This window comes from Macaca fascicularis, chromosome 14, assembly GCF_037993035.2.
Source record: "Macaca fascicularis isolate 582-1 chromosome 14, T2T-MFA8v1.1".
Lineage (NCBI taxonomy): Eukaryota > Metazoa > Chordata > Mammalia > Primates > Cercopithecidae > Macaca > Macaca fascicularis.
Genome location: NC_088388.1, coordinates 114,021,257 through 114,040,751, shown reverse-complemented (window position 1 = coordinate 114,040,751; position 19,495 = coordinate 114,021,257). Strand labels below are relative to the sequence as shown.

Here is a 19,495-nt window from a genome sequence, read left to right as displayed (position 1 = left end):
CCACAGGGTATGCAAATGAAAAGGTGCTAGAAGCAGTCCCCGCTCAAAGGATCTTGATAAGTTGCCGGCTCCTTCATTTGAGAAGACTGTGTACGAGAGTGAAAATGGCCCTCGTTTCCTCCAGAGAGTCTTCACAAATGTTTTGGCCTGGCATTCTCCAAATACATCAACTGGAACCCTGAGGTGATATGCGGGTGTTAATTGGTGCAATCTTTCACTGTCCTCTGTCTACTTGAAATGTAATTCTTGTACCGCTGTGGACTTACTCCATGGAGAAATGCTCCTTTGATTCTGTCAACCAGAGCCTCAAAGAAACCATGCAGCCACCGTGCTACAGGTAGACAGACCCTGCTTAAGTGAGGGTATCTGTTTTATTATAAAATCATGCCCAAGATTAACACGCCATTTTGCCAGGATCCCAAATACCCAGCCCTTTGTCATGAAGAACTGGCAACCAAATTCCTTCAGGGTGAAATCTGTATTCACAGCCAGACATGTATAGTTTTTGAACCACTTGGATGTCCTGGCCCCCTGTACAGGAGAAGAAAGAAGGGACTCTTGGCCGTCATCCATGACCTTGTGGGTCAATACCATATTAAAGTCCCTGGCAGGCATGCGGTAGTCACCCAGCAAGTATCAGATGATTAAAGGGAGAATAGTCCAGCACCGGGCTGCCTGAGCCTTACGTTACACTTAATCTGAATGGGCCACCGATGCTGTATTTCAAACCTTGATGTTTGCATGTTCATCCTTATTACAGGTAGCTTTCAGGTTGGCCTTGAAGAGCCAAGCCAGCCAGTCCTGAGTTTAGACCTATTGGCCCCATCACTCTCAAGGACCCACTGGAACAGTATCAGGGAATATCATTTTGGGTAATGGCCAAGCAAAGCCTTAGTATTGCTATCATATATTGTGAGGGGGCTTCAGAATGCAATATGGCATATTTTAAAAATGCAGACCATAGTCCTTGCCTTATTTGTGTTTATCTCAAAATGTTGAAATATGCCTCTAACAGGAACTGCAGGATTCAGTGTCCCCCCCAGCACTCTCACATCATTATACATCCCTGAACTGAGACCTGAAAGCAAGAATCTTCTCTGTTTTCAAGTCTTCCAATCCTCAGCTTCCAGGCTCTTCAGTACACAGGAAACTTTGTTTTGTTTTTTATGTTTTGTTTTTTATTTTTTCATTCCCAAATAAACATAAAATGTCTACTGCCCCTGGTGGTCAGTGCTGGGAAATACAACTCGAGCCTTGCCTGTTGAAATGCAGAATTAATTCCAACAAGGAACCTGACATTGTCTACTGCTTTTTCTCTCACATGCATGCACACCTACCTGCGCCTCCCATTTTACTCCCTCCTAATCCTTGAAAGTGTTGATCTGGGGAAAGTGAGAACCACTACTGAGGGGCAAATCAACCGGTTCTCTGGGCCCGGGACTTCAGCTGCCCTCCAGACATGCACAGGTTCACAGTCATATTTCAGACGTGACCGCCTCAAATCTTCCTTAAGTGCTATCTTCTCAGGTTAATTAATCACCAGGCTTAAACTTGCTGTTACCAGCAGGAAGTCCATCCTGAAGTCAGCAATGTTACAATTGCATCTTCTAATACTGTTTATCCTGCATTAGTGTTTACTTAGGGGGAAAATTGATCCGTAATTGATATTTCAGTCTTCCAGAGCTGGTGTTGGAAAAGCCTAACGCAGGCCTTTAATAGCAAGCAAATATTTAAATCCCTTAATGGTTGCTGAATATTGAAATGTGTGACTTTATTACTCTTTTTGGTTTGTTTTCTCTGTAGTTGTGTATTTCATCGTTTAAACTTGCAACGGATGCTGGCAAGCTCAAGTCTAGCTAATCCACAAAAGCTGTTTGCCCAGACACAGCAGACCTGATTAAAAAGTATTGCTATGGAAGGGAATCTTCAGCGCTAATCAGTCTCTGTTAGCTAGTGACGAAATTACTATCCATCTCTCTCTCTCTCTCTTTCTCTCCCTCTCTCTAGGCCTGTTTTCTCTAACCTCCTCTCCCAGAATAAAGTGATGAGGGCAGCTATAGTGTTGCAATTAGGAACATGAATCTTTTATCGTTTGGACAAGGAAGGGAAAATGCCATTACTGTCAACTGAAATGTCCTACTTGGGTTTTTTGCTCCTACTTCCCTGCCAAAGCCCATTGCTGCTGCTGAAAGTGTATAACATTCACAGCTGTTCTTGATGACTTGATTCTTAACACAGCCAGAAATGTAGCCCGGGAGATGCTTAAGACAGTTTATGGAAAATAATAGATTTCCTTGCAGAGACACCAATGCATCGAGAAGGGCCTTGAGTCACGTTAGCCCCAGCCAAGATCACCAATTTTCTCTCTATCTGGCTTCAGTTACAAAGGCTATTGCTTAAAAAAAAAAAAAAAAAAAAAAATGCAGGCCCTTTTGAATTCTCTGTGTTTTCCTGGTTGGTTTCCATCAGCACCCACAAGTCTCTGGCTATGGCGCCCTTTGTCTCACCACCCACCTGCAGCAGCCGTAAGACCTGAAAAGAAGCCATGCCTACAGAAGTGGAAATAAAAGGATGCTACTGAGGGGAGAAGAAGAGCTCCCAGGAAAGCCACCCGATGAGAGCTGAGACTAGGTCTACCATCAGCTGGGTGCTCCAGAGACAGACGGCTATGTTGAAGGCCACCCCTACAGTCCTAGCACAAGGGCAGGGTCCTTCCCTCCCTGTGTGGCATCCCCGCGTGGCCATGAGGAATGTCAAGAAGTGGTGTAGTTAGTTCCTCTAGCCTCAACAGTGTGCCCTGATCACTCTCAGACCCAACCCTTAGTTAGGAACCTCTGGGATTGGCACTCCCTTTGGCAGGTAAAAGGGAGTGGCTTCCCAGTCACAAATATTGGGAAGGATGCAAGAATGAAACAGCAAACAGTGCCTCACAAGGTTGTCGCTTTCAGACTGTTTCTGCAAAAGCATGTCAAAAGCCGTGTGTCTCTGCCCCACCGTGTCTCCCCAGTCGTACCTGGAAGTAAAGGTTGGAAGATACGGGCTGGCAGGCAACGGCCAGATCTCTCTCCCTTTCACTCTAGTATCAGCCGCAGACACCCCCAGCGAGTGCCACCACTCCCCCACTGTTTTCATTCTTAGCTTCTCCTAAATGGAAACCATTAATCATACTAAATTGTGCAATGATTCCGCAATAGGGAGAATGCTGATGGCAAAAATCATTCTCCTTTGTTGTGCCAGGCAGGCAAAAGGCAGAAGTATTAGCTCGTTGCCCTGCCTGGCTCCTTGCAAATGCTGACCATGTGTTTGCCTACGCAGCTGCCTCTATGCACACAGCTTATTTTAGCACTGGTCTAAGGCATTCCAACTGTTGACAGAAAACAAGGCCACCTCTTCCTTAGTCCCAGGACTGCCAGGAAGACTGTAACTGCTGGTGCTCCCTCAAGTTTCTCCCATCTCAAGGTCCCCATATCAGAGGTAGGGGTGATACAGGACTCATGGGGAAAACCCGAGGTGGTCTCAGATGGGGTTAGCTGGTGGGGTAAGCCGTGCCCCCCATGCAGTTCTGCCAGCTGGATTGCAGAAGAAGCCAGGTGTGGGTACCAAGGAGGTTTTGTGCCTTTCAGAATTTGATGTCTGCTTCGCTTTCGACAAGCCTCTTTGTAAGCCACCCCTTCTGAATTAGAATCATTTTCCAAAAGCTCTTAAGCTATGATTAATGCCAGGGCTGTTTTTAACAATCATCCTGCCAGTCTTAAGCTGTAGTCATTTTCAATAATTTGGAGTGCTCAAAGGCAAGCCAGGAGTTTGTTGACAACAAAACCCGTAAGCGCACAGCCAGGCAGCCACAAAAGATGGAAAAGCAAAGGGACCATTTGGGCTTAGCTGGCTTTCTGCTCCCAGAGTTTCGCCACTAAAAGTTTGATTGAACACTCACAATGCATTAAGGATCCAACTGTGAACATGGCTCGGCAAGAGGGCTGCCAGGCTGGCTTTTGTGTGAACAAACAAGCAGCGTGTTTGGAGGGCTCCGGGTTTATTTATGGACATGTGTGGTTCATTCATGCCGTCCCCAAACCAGAGTGTCCTCGTTTGTCTTCCCTCTGCCAACACGGAAGACCAAGAAAGAAATGCAGTTGCTTTTCTTCAGGGCTGTTTACCTCCCGTGAATGCCGAGCAAGTCTCTGGCCACGATGCGGGAATCCTGCTCTGTAGATGGCCCCGGCCATTTCCCCAGCCATGTGTGTTCAACTAGCGTTCTCTTTTTAATCTTGGCAATTTCATGGTAGAGCATCCATCTGTTTGAAAAGCCCAAACCGAAGGAGGCTACCGTTTGAAATGTCCGTGATTGCAGATTTACTTAGACTCAGCTTCCGATAGCACTTATTTCTAGCTCATTACTTCCTCCGGAAGGAAAGGTCAGTTCTGGGTGATGGGAGTTTAACCCAATGAATTTGGTGTGATGGATAGATATTTGTGTCTCCATTCGACTCTGCCATCACACCAACTATTATGTAGGGTGTGTTGCCAGCCAGGGAGAACACAGATGCTTGAGTGTAGCTGGGAGCTTTTATTAGCTAACTTCCAATAAACTCCCTTCAACCATGAATCACAGCAGAGCCTCCGCCCTGCGCTCCACGTGGCCTTAGCGGTATCCATCACGTCCCCTCTCTGTCTCTATTCACTTCAAGCCCCCTTCTTCTGAGGCAGCATGAACAGATTTCTAGTGTTGGGCCTCTAGAGCTGTGTTTCTGTCTTGGTTAGAGGGACCTGAAAGGAAAATTGTAACCTATCCGGACTCTGTGTCCCTACACCCCTTAAATGTTTGCTGGGTTTCCCCAGCAACTTTTCAAGGGAATCTTTGGGACATCACCCCCCATAGCGTGGCACCCACTTTAGGATCCTGGGGCTTGGGGAAATGAAAAACTTCCTCCAAACCTACTTCTTCCTTTATATTCTATCTCAATTAATAGCATGATCAGTCTCCCAAACTGGAAACCTGGGTTGTTTGCCTCCAGTGGTTACCAATTCCTGCCCATTGCCCCCTAAATGCTTCTTAAACTTGACCCGAATGCATCATTTCCATGTCACTTACCTGGTCCAGGCCCTTTACCTTCAAACAAAGGAATGTGGCAGCCTCTGGACTGGCTTCCCCTCCTCCTCTCCCAGCTCCATCACCAATCCCTCCCTGGCCAGGAAACCACTCTTGGTTAACCTTTGACTGCAGACTAAATCCAAATCCTCACAATCTGCCATCAACTCAGTTTGGCCTTTCAGCGTCACCCTGCGATCCCCCGCTGCCCATGGCCCCTGGCCCCTACCCTATCCCACCTCTGTGCCTTTGAATATTCAGGGGATGTCCTCCGCCTTTTAACAATGTCTCTGCATCCTTCGGGTTGCTTCTCTGTGCTTTTTCAATTCCTCATGCTTACCTCAATTTGTGTCCTTATCACATATCTGAACTGTTTGTTTACCTTTCTGTCTCCCTCAATAAAAACAGTAAATTTCTTGAGAGTAGAGACTGTATCTGATCCAGCTGTGTATCTCCGAAGCCAAGTGCAGTATCTGGCCCTGTGCTCAATAAATTATTGAATAATAAGAGAGAGGTTTTTTTCATCCGTGGTTGGATGGGTCTTTCAAGTGTCTGTCTCTTTCCTAGAAATACCTTGGTAAGCCCTGGGTCTCCTTTTTCTTTCTAACCAGCAATTTTAAAGTTTTGAGAACTACCTCTGTATGCTTCATTGAATTTTTGTTTGGGTTTTGGTTTTTAAAATTTTGTTTCTTGCTCTGTCATCGTCAACATCATTTTTTCCCCACGTCTCCTTTCTCCTATCTGTCTAAGCTGTTTTCTCCATTAAGGTCAGAAAGCACAGTGCCTATGCCCTAGAAACATTTCAAGAGCCTGTGAACATATTTCAGAACTGGAAAGAAATATATATATATATATGTGTGTGTATATATATATATATATATATGAGCTCTAAAATCCATGGAAGGCAAGAACACTGTAAATGTATTAAATGTTTAATTAAATATCTACAAAACCATAACGTTGTCATGAGCAAACTGCAACCTAACGTAATGATAAATAATCAGAAACTGTATTCAACGTGGGACTGTAATGTATGTAACATAGTGTGGAATGGAGCTTTCATAAAAAGAGGTTCTAGGGCCTGCACGGGTTTCAAAACAGTCTCTTCTCTGTCTTCCTTCTTTTCTTTTCCTCTCTCTCTCTGGCTCACTCTCTCTTCTCCGAATCTTGCGCTCTAACTCTGAGCACATAGAGCAAGCTCTGGAGGGAGCCACCCCAGAAAAGAACCAGACCTGCCAGGTGGGCAAAGCAAACTGTCGCATGAACCATCAACGCCTCCTGGAAGGCCAGAATCTGACATATACACGTGGGAGTTCAGGATGGAAAGCTGATCTGCCCAAATACGCAGAGTGCACTTTCAGCTTTCATTAGTGACTGATTCTCCTGGGACCAGCAACGGCAATCTGTAGAGATATCTGACCTGCACACCCAGCTTCCAATGTGTACAGCAGATTGTCCGTGTGGACACCCTGGGCTGTGGAGGGCAGGTGACTTATCTTCCCGCCGCTGTTTTCCGGCTTTCGGGTTTTGTTTTGGTGTGTGTGGGAGGTGGCAGGCTGATGGTGATGAGCGCCGACTCCAGGAGCCAGTATTCATGAATAGTGTTTCCAGCTGTGCCTCTGATTCAGCCGTGACCTTGGGCAAAGCACTTCCTCCCTGGGCCCTGCTCTCCATCTGTAAAGAGCCCCAATCCCAGAGTGTTTCGAGTTATTTGTTTGTAAAGTACTTTGACATCTCAGATTCAAGGCACGGTAAAGAGCAAAAATACTGCTGTTGTTATAGTGCATTTAAAACCCTAAGGAAAATATGGGTTGCCCTCTCTTGAGTTGAAAATTAAAAAGCTGTAATCATTGACGACTAATTCCATTGTTGTTGCTTTATGATGTCCTCACCATCTTGGGATCATCCAATTTTTGCCCTTTTTTTTTTTTTTATAAAAAATAAATAAAGGCTCCTTGGTGAAGAATGGCTTTCATTTAGTAAATAATTTTGACTTGTGTAATTACTTCTGTGACTTTTCTTAACAACCTCGCTTCACTTGAAAAAAAAGCCGCACCTGCACCCTTCCCCCACACCGCCGCCCACTGCAGCCTTCCATCCCTGGTGCTTCATAAAGTAATTGTGCAATTAGGAAGAAGTGGCTGGAGCATCGCGTTTCTCTATATTTTAAGTTGGGAGTCTGACTTTGACTCCCTGCTTGCTGGAGTGGGTGAGCCAGCCCGTTATTAAAAAAACAATTATGCTGTTAAAAAATCAGGAGCTTCACAAGTGAAGAGCATCGATTGGTGAGAGCTGGTCAGTTATCACCAGAAGGTCCTGACAACACACTAATAGGTTTTTCTGAAGATCCAATCAAATTTTCTAGGCAGAGGCTTGAGGTGTTCCACATGGGATAATGCTTGTCCTGGGCAGTATTGATTTCAGCGTGTGGCTCTCTCTTCTCTCCCCTCTTACTGGCTCCCACTCTTCCAACTCTTCTCCTGCTGCTACTTTTTTGGGTTTTTTTTTTTTGTTGTTTTTTTTTGGTAATAAAGACTTGAGCTTTGTATTCCATGTTAACAGTCTGATGGGGGAGGAGAGAGCCTCCCAAGTCTCATCTGCCCTTGACTTGGTGCCTCCCTGCACCATCTCCTTTGTTACTGTATCCCGAGAGTCAGATAGATATAGCATCACCTGCTCTGCTTCTCCCTGACCTTGTGGATTTCATTCTTGTAGCTGCTTCCAGCCCAGCCAGCAAACCCTCTTAGAAGAAATTCTGTTAAAAAGCCTGCTGGGAAGTAGGAAATGAAACGGCTTGAAGTTGTAGAGGTTTCTGGCATCCCCTACCCCACAAGTAAACAATTCCCTGGGGCGAGGAGAGGGTAGTGGTTTATGCACACTGTGTGTGTGTGTGTGGTGTGGACGTGCATGCACACACGGTGGTAGGGACACAAGCCTACAAGATACGGCGGTACAGACTTAGGAACTGACTGGCTGTAGGATCGAAGGGGTGCATAGGGATGGATGGGGACAGGGATCCAGCCTACCGTCTAGCCAAGCTTTGTGTCCCGACATGGAGTTGCAACTTCTTGGAGGAAGGGATATCTTTTTTTTCTAATTCACACAAAGATGTCTGGACTCTCCGTGCCTGGAGAGATGTGGTGGAGACTCAGAGCCTCCGGGATCTGGAGTAACTCTGCCGCTGTGCACTGATGTATCTGAGCCCCAGCCACTCCCCACAAACATCCCTGGACGAGACGAAAGTGTTAGCGATGTATTAGATGCAAAAGTAGTTTCGGTTTTTGCCCTTACTTTTTTTAAATGACAAAAACCACAATTACTTTTGAACCAACCTAATAAAACACTCCTTGTACCCATTCCGTGAATGTTAGTATTTTCATCGTCCTCAAGGATCCCGGGGCAGCTTTTCAGATCTACCAAGTTGACATTCCCTTTGCTCGCCCAACCGCTCTGTTGACTCATCTCACCCAAGGCTCTGCACGTGGCCTGGATGGGATGCACCTGGCATGTCTTTGCTTGTCCCTCCCTTCTCCCTTGCTTCACCTCCCACACCTTTTGCAGAGCAAAGGCTCTGTTATCAGCAGGCTGGGGTTCAAATCCCAGCTTCTTTACTTAATAAAAGTTGACTTTGGGCAAGTCTCTGAGTCTGCTTCTTCCTCTTTAAAATGTCCACCTCACGCCTTGCCGCGGGGCTCACGCCAGTTAAAATACTGTGCTGTACGCAAATGTTAGTTATAGATTCTCAAACTCTTAGGTTCCAGGAGTCTCACCTTGCCCCTGGGACTCCCTAAACCCCATAGGTAGCTCCTAACCAGATTCACGCCAATTAGCACTTGGTTATATACTGACACGTTTTTCTCTCATTGTTTCAAGTGTGTGTTTGGTCTCCACAACCAGGCTGTTGGTACCTGGAGTAGCAGGTTCATATCTTACACTTGTCTTGGATTCCCCACAGCCCTCCAATATGCTGAGCACACAGTGGCTACTCGATAACTCCTTGACCTCCCTGGGTATTTATTGTGATACAATTTTTAGTCTGTAGCACTTCCCACCTAGGAAGAGACTTAAATGGAATCTGTAGCTTTGGTTTAGCTCATCCAATCACAGAACACAGCCTGCCAGATCTGCAGAGCACCCCAGAGCTCATCCCGTCCAACCCCTTCATTTTACAGACTTCGATTGCAGTCAGCCTCACAGAGGAGGACCAAATACCAGCCACCCGAGATGTTATGTTCCTGACCCGCACCAGAGCCAAGTTAACAGATGAAACGCTCCTCACCCTCTCCAGGCAGCATGCTGCAGGGAAGCCATTCTCAAAACATAGGCACGGGACCTGCCGCCTGGTGTCACCTAAGACTGCAGTAAAAATGCAGATTCTCAGGCCCCCTCACCCCTTCCCCCGCTTCTATTGAATGAAAACTAGGGCGAGGTCCAGCCATCTGCTTTTCCTCTGGTCCTCTGGGTGATTCTGCTGCCTGCTGTACTGTAAGAGCCACTGACTGCTCTGGGGAAAGAGTTCTGGACTTCAGCCAGCAGACCTGCGTCTGCGTCCAGGCTTCACTCCCAGTGTCAGTGTCTTCATTTGCAAAGCAGGAAACACAGCACTCACCTCACTGAGCTTTTGTGTGCCTTAGCTGGAATCGCACACTTGGCACACAGTAGGCACTTAAGAAATGTTAGCTGCTTTTGAATTGCCACTTGTCTTGGGTGAGTGGATGAATGGCTGATTGCAAGGCTGATTGGAGGACATGCAACTTTCATCACCTTCATCAGGAAAAACAAATCTATTAAGTGGCTAAATGCATGATACTCTGTTCTCTACACGGGGAGAAAAAAAAAAGGCATTCCATAAATCAGGTGTGACAAGGTAGAGTGCAAAGGCCAAAGATTTTGCAAATAGGCGGCTCGTGGTCCAAAGCCCACCTCCATCACCATGTGCTGGCTGCATGATCTTGATAGACTTACACTGGTATGTTCATTCATTCGACTGATATTCTGGGACTCCTACTATGTGCCAAGCAATAAGCCAGACATGGAGAACACACAAGAGAACACGTTGGTTAAAATCCTATGGCGGATCAAAAAATCCACCTGCTCCTCTGTAGGTCTCAGCCCCCTTGCAGCTGGGCAGAGTATGTGTCTCCTTTCTGTGCTGTACCTGCATTTTACCCATGCATACATGATTCTCCAATGTTTCTCTTGCCTTGCTGCAGCCACCAAAAACGCCAGTGTTCCATATGTTGCAGTCACAAGGTGCTGAAGCCTCCCCTGTCCTGGATCTCTGAGTGACAAGGTGGAGCAGAGGCCTTTGCTCAAACCCATGGGACACGTTACATGGGGGAGAAACATGATTTTTGGGATTTATGTTTCCACCACAGAGCCCAGTCTCTCCTGACCAACACAGACCCTGTCCTGATGGGGCTTGCATTCTGGTAAAACAAACAACATACACAGTTGAGCATTTCATTACAGTTGTAAGAGGTGCTATGAAGGAGGCATGGGTTACTGTGAAAGCATATATGAGTGAAGCCTTATCTAGGAGGTGGGGATGGGGGTGTTGGAGGTTGGCAGTTCAAGGAAGACTTCTCTGGAGAACTGTTAAGTTGAGACCTGAGGGATGAATACGAATTGTTCAGGTAAAACGGGAAGGAGAAGTCAGGTTCAAGGAGAAGAAAGAGCCTCTGTGAAGGCCTGGAAGTGGAAGGGTGTAGGATGTTGACGAACAGGCCGATAAGATAGGAGTGCCGAGAGTGAGCAGGGGTGAACAAGAAGTGGGCTAGAATCAGATTATGGAGGATTTTATGGGCCAGATTAAGGATTTGGGATTTTATCCTAAAACAAATGGCAAACTGGAAATTTCAAACAAGGCAGCAGCAGCAAGTCTGCTTTTCAAAAAGCTTTGAGCCTTACCTTCCTGATCTGTACAGGGGGCATAATAATATATACGCTTCAAAAAACTGTGAGAATGGGATAAAATAACCTCCGTTAAACATGGTGCTGAGCACACGGTTAACACTTAAAATGATCCAGCCCTTTCTCTTCATCTGGTTCCCTCCTGCTTAGAGCTCACATCTAGCACACGTTCTCTGGCATGCTCTCTTTCGGGGATGCTGCAATCAGCAGGAAGAAAGCCAAGATACCTTTGTAATGAAATAACGACAAACCTTTACTGAGCATTTACAGTATGACAGGTACAGTTGTAAGTATTAATTCAGCACAACCCTATGGGATAGATACTATTATTACCCATTTTACAGATGGGAAAACCCAAGCACAAGCTAAGGTATTTGCTCAGGACCACACAACTGGTAAATAGCAGGGTGGGGCTCACGCCTGTAATCCCAGCACGTCAGGAGGCCGAGGCAGGTGGATCACGAGGTCAGGAGATCGAGACCATCCTGGCTAACACGGTGAAACTCCGTCTCTACTAAAAATACAAAAAATTAGCCGGGCGTGGTGGCGAGCGCCTGTAGTTCCAGCTACTCGGGAGGCTGAGGCAGGAGAATGGCATGAACCTGGGAGGCAGAACTTGCAGTGAGCCGAGATCCAGCCACTGCACTCCAGCCTGGGCGACAGAACAAGACTCCATCTCAAAAAAAAAAAAAAAAAAAAAAAAAATAGGGTGAGACTTAAACCCAGACACTCTGAGTCCAAAGTCCTCACTGTTAATCACTATCTTTCATTGTCTCTTGGAAGAAAATGAGATTTTAGGGAAACAAAGTGGTCAGAGGGAGCTGCTCCAGTCAGACCCGAGGAGTAGGAGGAAGAGATGGACCCAGCCACTGATGCTGAGCAGAACACCTGTGAGAGGCAGGGCGCACCCTCCATGCTCTCAGACCACCTGCCCATGAGAGGCAGAGGCTGGACCTCACAGCCAGCCCAGGGCACCGCCCAGTTTCCAGCCACCCTGAGCCAGGGAGTGATGCATGTTCTCTAAGTCACCTCTATCGGCCTCCAAGTCTCTTCTAGAGATGGGCCCTTCAGGGACAGCCCAAGGCACACCTCCCAGGTCACTGCTTGGGAAGACTCTGGGGGCCACAGCAAGGCCTTAGTGGGGGCAAAGAGGATGCCATCGAGCCTGATGTGTGTCCATGTCATTGAGCCTGAGGCATATGGTGTCAGGAGAGCCCCAGGGGAAGGCCAGCCTCACTGGGCTTTGAGGTAAACACACAGGATGGCCGCCCTGCCCTGTCACTCTCTGCAGTCAACCAGAAAGTCAGAAAACGTGCCCAGCGACCAGTGAAGCAGATGGCTGAGAATATCATGTGTATACAATATTTATGAAATGTGAGCTGAGCAGAGCTGTGGCTGAGACTCCCGTCCCAGGCAGAGTAATTCAGCCCTGTGTGATGAACAAGATTGTAATTGGGGTAGTTCCAATTTACTAACCATTTGCAAAAGATTACATACCTCTCACATATTATCCTCTCCTAATCTTACTTTAATGAACCTTACTCTATCTGGATGTATAATTTCAGGGCGGGGGGAAAAACAATTTCTAGCCTAGAAGGCAAAGCTGCAGCTAATACATTAACATCCAAATTAGAGAAAGGGAACGTAATTGTGAGATCTATAGCTAAAGTAATCTAAAGGCGCCCTCCCCTTCCATGCAGAAAAAGACAGATGTACAGTGGAGGCAGTTCTTGTTACTACCAGCGACTTTCCAGTAAGGGGTGAGGACTCTCCCTCCAAGACGGCAGCCTCACCGGGTAATGTTCACTTCGCTTCCAGAAGGGACTCCAGATGAGTGTGTTTCTCAGCTGAACTTCACTGGTGGAAATGAGCCATGCCTGCATTAGGAAGGAGGCGAGTCAGACTAGCAGCAGAACTTCCAGGCAGTAAGGGTTGTTGGTAAGCACACCTTCCCCCAGAGCCTAAGGCTAGGAGGGATCCTTAGGGGTGAGTTCATGAACCCATCTTTATCTCAGTTTCATAATTTGTAAAATGAGGCTGGAATAGAACAATAATGCTTCCCTATTCATGCGTTCATTTGGTGAACGGTTTTATTGAAACCCGCTTTGTGCCCAGCACTTTTCTAAGTGCTAGGGAGACAGAGGGTTTTTTGTTTTTTTTTTTTAAAGAAGTTCTTGCACTCAGGAAGCTTACATTTTCACTGGGAAAGTAAAACAAATAAATAGGACAAGAGTAGGGTGTTTGCATCTGGAATACTTGTGACAGGCTCACACCTCTTCAAAACCAAGCGTGGCCCAGCTGATTTCCCAGGCAGTGGACCCGGGGCGTCCCTGGAACTCCTTTGCTGCCTCAGTCCTGAAGGGGAGTGCCCAGCGGTGAGCCATCCCCACTCTTCCACGGCTTCCCTCTGTGAGGCACGGGCTACAATTGAAGCTTCCAGAAGGCAGCTGCTGCTCAGCTCCCATCCAGAATGAGGGTTGCAGATGGCAGAGAACCAGTGCTCAGGGCTCTGCTACCCAGAGTGCTGTTCCTCCCCTGTACCTTGTGAACTCCGGGAGGAGGTCAGAGAATATAGTCAATGAAAGGCAGCACTCGCAATCCTGGAAATGTCCTTCCGGAACTCCTTCCTGATTCCCATCTGCAGTGCAGCGCAGGACTGCAGGGGAGAGATGCTCAACTGTGCTGCCCATTCCCTAGGACTCACCAAGTCCCCATCAGGGTGGATGGGGCAGGAAAAATAGCCAAAGCCCCTGCGTAAGGGGCCAGAACCTCAGCCATGTTAGAAGCACATACTGTGTGCCAGGAGAGGACTGCACCCCACCTGAACTTCACTGGCCATACCTTGTGGCCTGGGTCAGAGCTTCCCAGGACGGAGGCACAGAGGCTTTGTGGGTCTCACATGTGATCCTGTGACACCCCTCCATGTCCTAATCTCTGATCTCAGGAATAGCAGGGAAGGGTTATGGCCAGAGCCCTGGGCACCATCTCTTGGGAGCCCTCCCCAAGCATCCCCTTCTTGGCTTCCCTCCCCAGTCCCCCTTCCACTCTCACTTAATTGCCTCTCAGAATTGTTTGCCAGGGTGAGAGAGACTGATTGAATCCAGGAGCTCTGTTCTGATCTTGTCAATCAGACCTGCCCACCTGCCTGTGCACACACAAGCCTGCTCTCTCCCACACTCTGGCCCTTTGCTTGCTCTCTGGCCTCCACACTTTCTCTTAAATAAACACGCACAGACACCCGGACAGTAAGGCACAGTCTGTCCAGCTTGCCAGGAAGCCTAGAAAATTCACAACCATTTAAGCCCACATTGGAAGGAATGGGACACAGGGCTGGAGGCTTGGAGCTGCAGCTACTCTCTACTCTCTGCCACCTCAGGGAGCCAAGGGCATCCAGTTGCTAGTTCCCCAGGGCCAGCCAGAGAGAGTTTGAACTTGGTGAAAATATTCAAAAGCCTTTGTATTAATAAGTGCTACAGACTAAATGTTTGCCGCCCCACCCCAATTCATCATCGAAGTCGTAATCCCCAGTGTGATGGCATTGGAGATGGAGACTTTGGTGGGTAATTGAACTTGGATGGGGTCATGAGAATAGGGAACCCATGATGAGGTGGTGCCCTTATAAGAGGATAAAGGGAACGGAGCTCATTCTCTCGGTCCTGTGAGGGTACAGCAAGAAAGCAGCAGTCTCTAAACCAGGGCCCTCACCAACAACAAAATCTGCTATTGTCTTGATCTTGGACTTCTCAGCCTCTAGAACTGTCAGAAATAAATGTCTGTTGTTTAAGCCAGCTAGTCCATGGTGTTTGTTAAAGGAGCCCAAACTGACTAAGACAATAAGCCATAGAGCTGGACTGGGCCCCCTTCCAGACACTGGACTCTGCCTGGTAATTTGGCAGGCTCCCCAAGCAACCCCATCCCTTAACAGCGGGCCACAGTTTCGGCTTTTGTAGATGTGTGTGCTGCTGGTCAGCAAATGAAAGGGGAGAGGGGATGAGCAGAACCTAAGCTAAATAAACAAAATAAGAGAAAGAAGGAAGGAGAGAAGGAGGGGAAGACAGAAGGAGGGAGGAAAAGAGGGAGGGAGGGAGTGTGTTTAACCCAGTACAGTGCATACTAAGCAACTGCATAAGTGACTAAATGTGGGCCCTCAGTGCTGTCTTCTCAGAGGTGATGTGGGATGACCAACCATCCCAGTTTGCTAGGAATAAGGAGGCTCCTGGGACCGGAGACTTTCACTGCTAAAACCTGGGCTGGGCCCAGTTGGTGACTATGGAGGGCTCAGTCCCATCTCCCTGCAGCCTGTGCCTTAGAGTAAGGCTGTGTTCTAACAGCCCAGAAGGAGCCCAGGGACAGGATTCTGATAAGGGATTATATTACCAAGAAAAAAAAAAAAAAAGACCTGTTCTTTGTTTCTCCTGCTCCTGTGTTTATACTGCTTCTTCCTTATCTTTGCATAGTGGTAGTCTTAGTAGTGACAGTGGGGTAATAATAACAGTTAGCACGTATAGAGTGCTTTTTACGTTGCAAGCACAGTTCCAAACACTCTAGAGACCCTGACTCCTTTAACCTTCCTAAATACCTTTGACATAGGTATTGTTATTGCTGCCATTTACAGATGAGAAAACTGAGGATAAAAAAGGCTCCCTGTGCCCAAGTGGGTGGGTGCTGCTCGCCCTGTGCCTGGTTCTAGTGGCTCCCCTCTCCTTACTTACCTGCAGCCGTGCCTCTAGGCCTTTAGCCTGGGGTTCCCATTCAGCACCCAGGAGCATCTCCGCCTCCTATTCCTATGGGGACAGTGGTTGGGAAAAGCAGAGGCAGCTGGGCTCCTTTCTCGGAAAGCCACATGACCAGGAGGGCTTCTGTTGTGTCAGGGACTGAGTGGCCAGGGTGTGGGTCTGCGTCCTTGAAGCCATTGAGGTATTCAAGCTCCCAGGGCTGTGACTGGGGCTCTGAGACCACCTCCCCTTTGTCCTTTGAGAGGTAGCAGCCCTGCCTCTCAATCCCAGGACTTCACGACCTGTGCCACCATGCTGTCAGGAAGCACGTGGCCTTCTGGCAGTGACTCTCCAAGCCCGAAAAAGGAGCAAAAGGAATATTTGATCACAGGTGGCTGCTGTCAGCACTGCAGTCTCTGAAGTCCGGAGGGCCGGGCGCTTCCTGCGTGCTAGGAGTCCTATGAGGCCCCTCTTCATGTCCATAGCCCTACCCTGGGGCTCTGCAGCCACCTCTGCGAAGGAAGCACGTGAATCACGCCTCTCGCCTCTTGGGTGTCACCCCCGTGAGGCTGCGTAGAAATGCCCTCAGAGACAACACTCCCTCACCTCCCCTTCTGCCTCTTTCCAAGGAGAGAGGACGTGTGGCTCGCACAGAGTGTGTCTTTTGAAACCAGCCAGGCTCCGGTTTGTTCTCAACGCTCTTGTGCAGCGCCTGGTGACCTTCGTCTGTGTCATCGTTTTCAGGCTACAACACCCACCTGCTAGGTCTGAATCAGGGGTTAAGTGGAACATCATGCCCAGAGCGCTGGGACGCCAGCCAGGACCACAGAAGGGACTCGATCAACAGTGGAGAGAATTCAATCAGGTCGGGAAGCTGGGAGCCTGGTGGGGTCCGTCTACCCTCTGAGGAGGCCCCATGCATAGTCCATCTCAGACTCAGGCATTGCTGTGATTCTTTAAAGTTCTAGAGAAAAAGAGGTTTTGAAACCTCCTGTTGTATCCAATTTCATGTTTTAACAACTCCCCTCTGTGAAAATTCCTTTTTTTAGGTCGAATCTGAGTCCCTCAAGCTGCAACTCGAGTTAATATTCTTTTGTTTCCTTTTCAGAAGAGACTGAGAATCACCCGGTCCCCTTCTGGTATTTCTTCAGGAGCATGAGGACTTTAACCTTCTCCTCTCCAGGCTGTGGAGCAGAGAGAACGATCGTGCTCACTTGGTCCTGCTTCTGAGGTCCAGATCTTAGAGACCAGGTGCCCTGTCTGGCCCAGACGCAAGAAAGAGAGTCTGCCTCCGGGGCAGGGACCAGGACCCAGGTCCTCAGATTGTCTGAATCTGGCTCCCATAATCCTATCTCCTGTACCTAGGCATTCTGGGCCACAGCCTTCTCTGAATTCTCCACATTCTGAAATTCTTTGTTCTTTTTCTTGAATGAAAAGAAGGGTGGGGTTGAAATAAAGAAGTCTAAACGTGCCTCCTGAACTGGGCCATCTCCCAAGTGTTCAGGGCTGAGGCACCAGAGCAGGGGCTGCAATCCGCGGGACGGAGCGCTGGACTGGGCTGGCCTTGCTTATGCTCCTGCCCAGCGCACGCCCGAGGCCTCCCCGGCTCCTCATCTAGAGGCGCCCGCTGCGCTTCCCGGCCACTTGCCGTCCCATAATCAGCGCCATTATCTCTGGATAATTTTCCCTCTCCTCCGCAATGCGGCCTGTGAAAGGAACCCAAGGAAGGACCGTGTTTCTGGGACTCTGAGGTGGGGGCTGTGGTCTTGATTGCAAATGAAAAATTAAGCCCGCGCGTCTCGCATTCAAGCCGGCGTGATTGCGCGACGGCCGCTGCGCGTCCCCAGCTCGTCCGCCCCGGCTGCCTGAAGGGTAGCAATGATCTGTCTACCTTTTCTTTGGCTTGCCTCTGGTTTAGCAAATCTATAATGCATTTAATCTCCGAAAGCCACCGCGCTTGGCTTTAGTTGCCTAATTTGCTCTCGAGAGCTCCTGCAATTCTCTCCCCGCCAACGACGTTTAACTCGAGGATTTTGTGTGTCCAATCAGCCGGGCTCCCCTTGCGGTGGAGGAGGTGGGAGAAAACAGCCGGAGCGGGCAATCGCGGGCTGAGTCCCCCAGCGCACCCCTCACCCCCAAGCGGGCTGCCTCAGGAGCCCGGGCACCCCCCACCGCGCCCCTCCCACCCACCTGGATTCTGTACCCTCTTCGTCCGACCTGAAATCCTGCCTCCATGTGCCAGGCATTGTGCCCGACCCTGCAAAAATGAGGGGGAACAAGTTCCTTCCTTAAGGAGCCGGCAGGCTGCTTGGGGGACAAACCCATACACGAATAATTACCACACAATGAAATAAACGTCTTAATAGAGGTGTGTACAAAATGCCAGAGAGAACAGAGAAGGAAGTGACTCATCTTCTCTTGGGAAGATGATGAAAGCTTTACAGACAGGGTGCAGTTTCTGCAGCCTTGCAAGGTAAGCAGAAGTTCAGTAGGTGGGGTGGTGGAGAAGGCACCCTGGCTGGGAACAGCTTGTGCCAAGAAGGGGACCCTTTGGAAAATGGGGAGGAGCAAGTGCTGAGGAAGTCCAGTCGCTGAGGGAAGAGGGTACTGGACTGGAGTGGCGGGAACTGAAGAGGAAAGTAGGGCCTCAGACGCCAGGCATCACATCCTGTTCTGTGACAATGAAGAAGCACTGGAAGTTTCCAGGCAAGAATATACATGCAAAGATAGAGATAGAGATAGAGATGTAGGAATACAGATGAATCTGATAGGTACAGATCTACACACACACACACACACACACATTTTCACACAAATACATATATGATAGACTGAAAGAGCATATTTTGCTGGGTTCAGTGGCACATACCTGTAATCCCAGCACTTTGGGAGGCCAAGGTGGGTTGATTGGTTGAGTTCAGGAGTTCGAGACCCATCTGGGCAACATGGCAAAACTCCGTCTCTACAAAAATTAGGTGGGTGTGGTGGTGTGCACCTGTAATCCCAGCTACTTGGGAAGCTGAGGCGGGAGGATGGCGTGAGCCCAGGAGTTTGAGGCTGCAGTGAGCCATGATCATGCCACTGCACTCCAGCCTGGGTGACAGAGCCAGACCCTATCTAAAAAAAAAAAAAAAAAAGTATATATTTATATAAGCTTTTTTTTTTTTTTTTTTTTTTTTTTTTTTAGAGGCAGGGCCTTGCTTAGTTGCTTAGGCTGGAGTGTGGTGGCACAATCATGGCTCACTGCAGCCTCAAACTCCTGGGCTCAAGCCATCTTCCCACACCAGTTTCCTGAGTAGCTAGGACTATAGGCAAGCAATGACATGACTGGCTAAATTTTTAACTTTTGTAGAGATAGGGTCATGCCATGCTGCTCAGGCTGATCAATCAGTCCTGGCCTCAATCAATCCTCCTGCCTCAGCCTCCCAGAGTGCTGAAATCATAGGCATGTCCAGCCTGTATGGGTATTTGTACAATTTATTTCATATATTTTATTTATTTGTTAAGCCTGTCATAACAAAGTACCACAGACTGGGTGGCTTAAACAACAGAAATGTATTTTCTCATGCTCCTGGAGAGCGTAAGTTGAAGACCAAAATGCGACTGGGGTTGATTTCTTCCATGCCCCGTCTCCTTGGCTTGTAGATGGCCGCCTTCCCAATGTGCCCTCACACCGTTTTCTGTCTGTATGCATATGTTTGCCAAATGTCCTCTTCCTTCTTTTTTTTTTTTTTTGAGACAGAGTCTCACTCTGTCACCCAGGCTGGAGTGCAGTGGT

General features: G+C 48.3%; 1 protein-coding gene and 1 long non-coding RNA gene across 6 annotated transcripts in view; one reads left to right on the top strand and one right to left on the bottom strand.

The window, feature by feature from the left end:
• CADM1 (cell adhesion molecule 1) overlaps positions 1 to 5,596 on the top strand; it is a 349,474-nt gene extending 343,878 nt beyond the window's left edge. For all 5 annotated transcript variants that reach the window (XM_045370115.3, XM_074015260.1, XM_074015258.1 and 2 more), the window contains one exon: positions 2,008 to 5,596. In XM_045370115.3, the coding sequence (XP_045226050.1) occupies positions 2,008 to 2,045 (38 nt within the window). In that variant the 3' untranslated portion in view covers positions 2,046 to 5,596. The remainder of the gene's footprint in view (positions 1 to 2,007) is intronic.
• A 2,733-nt stretch (positions 5,597 to 8,329) lies between these two features.
• LOC141408524 (uncharacterized) lies at positions 8,330 to 17,915 on the bottom strand. Its single transcript, XR_012423726.1, has 2 exons — positions 15,715 to 17,915; positions 8,330 to 12,879 (listed from the first exon to the last, which is right to left on the bottom strand). It is a non-coding gene; the product is annotated as an uncharacterized lncRNA (long non-coding RNA).
• Positions 17,916 to 19,495: the final 1,580 nt, after the last annotated feature.